Genomic DNA, 2500 nt, shown 5'->3' on the forward strand with positions numbered 1-2500 from the left:
GCGTAAAACAATTCGACTGTACTCTACCTTGTATTCTGTTTCAATCTCTGCCATTTTCCGGAATCTTTCACTAAGGTGAAATGCAGCCACAATAGGATCCTTCTCCGTCAAAACAAGATAAGCCGGACTAGCAATGGCGCGAAAAGCATCAAGTCTACCATTTGTAAATCTCATGAAATCTTCTGACCTGGCCACACTGCATGTTTTACACATGCAGAAGTATTCATGTGGCATATCCAACAAGATGCCACGCAGCATCAGCTTCTTGACGATCAGGAAATTGTTTTGTGTAGCTGCAATTATCAGAGCTTCGCGGAGTATCCTTCGTACCGTTTCTGATTTGTCTTTGCTTGATTCTTTGGTTTCCTCCGGCTAAAAAGAAACAAATACAACATTATAAACCCTTTCTACTATAGGCACAAGACCTGAAAATTTTAGAGAAGGATATTGTCAAGTCAATTTCATCGATCTCAGTGTTTAACTGATGCTTATTTTATCGATTCAGAAAGGACGAATGGCAAAGTCGATCTTGGTGGAATTGAACTCAGAGCTTAAAGACGGGTGAGATGTCGCTAAGTATTTTCTCTGACATGCTAATGACTCTGTCAGCTCACTGCCTTTAAAATAAAATAATAAATACGCCCTTTTAGAGCCTATCCAGGCTCAAGGACCCGGTTTCCCGGTTTCAATGGCGTATGTGTTCCCAGCTGGACGGGACGCCAGTCCATCGCAGAGTTACTCATTTTTGCCAGCTGAGTGGACTGGAGCAACGTGAAATGAAGTGTTTTGCTCAAGAACACAACACGTCGCCCGGTCCAGGAATCGAAACCACAATCTTACGATCGTGGTGCTGACACCCTAACCACTAGGCCACGTGCCTCCACTCACTGCCTTTAACAATACTATAAATGAGTTAGATAAGTCATCCTGCAGAACTATAACAGCAGTACGGTGGAGGTTCGAGGAAGATTTAGCAACTATTTCTAATATGTCTGGATTCTAGCGTCTCTCGCATGTTTCACATATCACGTGTTTGAGAGCAAGTCGATGAAGCTCCTAGGACAACGATCTGAACACTTATTACTCCTTATGTTCATCACATGGCTATCACTCACTCACTCATGCGAATCAATTCCACTAAGGACTAAGTAGATACTATATGCTAGTATAACACACCTCTATACATTTTACTTGCTTTTAAATTGATATCATTTCAATGTCAACGCAACTAAGTTGAATTTCAAAGATAACACGACTTATTTACTCTTCAATCAAATTCCACGAAGTTTCTTTGCACATGAAATAGTATGAAGTTTTGAAATCCATTTGATTTTTCGATTTTCTTAAGGGATTTTTTCCTACTCGGAATGAATTGCACTTCAGACAGATTTATAAAAATTCATTCCTACTATCACGTCAGATTTGTTTGTTTGAAAAAACGTATGGTTTGGTCATACTAATGATTATCTAAAGTTAACAACGTTCTATTGATGCATACATAGCATATTGGTTTTCAGAGTTGGATGGTGTCCATCATGTGGATGAAGTTACGTACACTAGAGCAACTTTCTGTCCGAGATTTCTCTCATTCATTTAATGCGATAAAAAAATTAAAAGATTGGACGTGTGAACCACTCACTTGTAACCTTTTGACTCGAAAATTAATTTTAATAGTCACTTTATATGTATCACCATTCTACACATAAAACCACTCTTTACTCTTTACTCTCTTTTACTTGTTTCAGTCTTTTGACTGTGGCCATGCTGGAGCACCGCCTTTTAGTCGAGCAAATCGACCCCAGGACTTATTCTTTAGAAGCCTAGTACTTATTCTATCGATCTCTTTTGCCGAACCGCTAAGTTACGGGGACATAAACACACCAGCATCGGTTGTCAAGCGATGTTGGGGGGACAAACACACACATACAAACATACACACACACATACATATATATATATATACATATATACGACGGGCTTCTTTCAGTTTCCGTCTACCAAATCCACTCACAAGGCTTTGGTCGGCCCGAGGCTATAGTAGAAGACACTTGCCCAAGATGCCGCGCAGTGGGACTGAACCCGGGACCATGTGGTTGGTAAGCTAGCTACTTACCACACAGCCACTCCTACGTCACTCTGTACTGTTGTCAAACAGATAGCTCCCAATCACGTTCTAAAGAACAAATTGCTCAAAGTAATCGATACACTGACTAAAGAAATGTTAAGAAGATCACGGCAAAAATGCCTTCGATTATAGATCTGACCCAGGGGTAAACTACAATAAATCACATCAACACCTTTATGTCTTCTCACACATTCATTGGCACTCCGTCGCTTACGACGTCGAGGGTTCCAGTTGATCCGATCAACGGAACAGCCTGCTCGTGAAATTAACGTGCTAGTGGCTGAGCACTCCACAGACACGTGTACGCTTAACGTAGTTCTCGGGGATATTCAGCGTGACACAGTGTGACAAGGCTGACCCTTTGAATTACAGACA

At 41.0% G+C, this 2500-nt stretch overlaps 1 protein-coding gene across 1 annotated transcript in view; it reads right to left on the reverse strand.

The window, feature by feature from the left end:
* The window catches only part of LOC106878915 (short transient receptor potential channel 7), a 40227-nt gene that overhangs the window by 23499 nt on the left and 14228 nt on the right, over positions 1 to 2500 (reverse strand). The window contains exon 3 of the mRNA XM_089353514.1: positions 28 to 372. Within this exon, the coding sequence (XP_089209640.1) occupies positions 28 to 372 (345 nt within the window). The remainder of the gene's footprint in view (positions 1 to 27; positions 373 to 2500) is intronic.

Source organism: Octopus bimaculoides, chromosome 6 (assembly GCF_046866305.1).
Source record: "Octopus bimaculoides isolate indiv1 chromosome 6, ASM4686630v1, whole genome shotgun sequence".
NCBI lineage: Eukaryota > Metazoa > Mollusca > Cephalopoda > Octopoda > Octopodidae > Octopus > Octopus bimaculoides.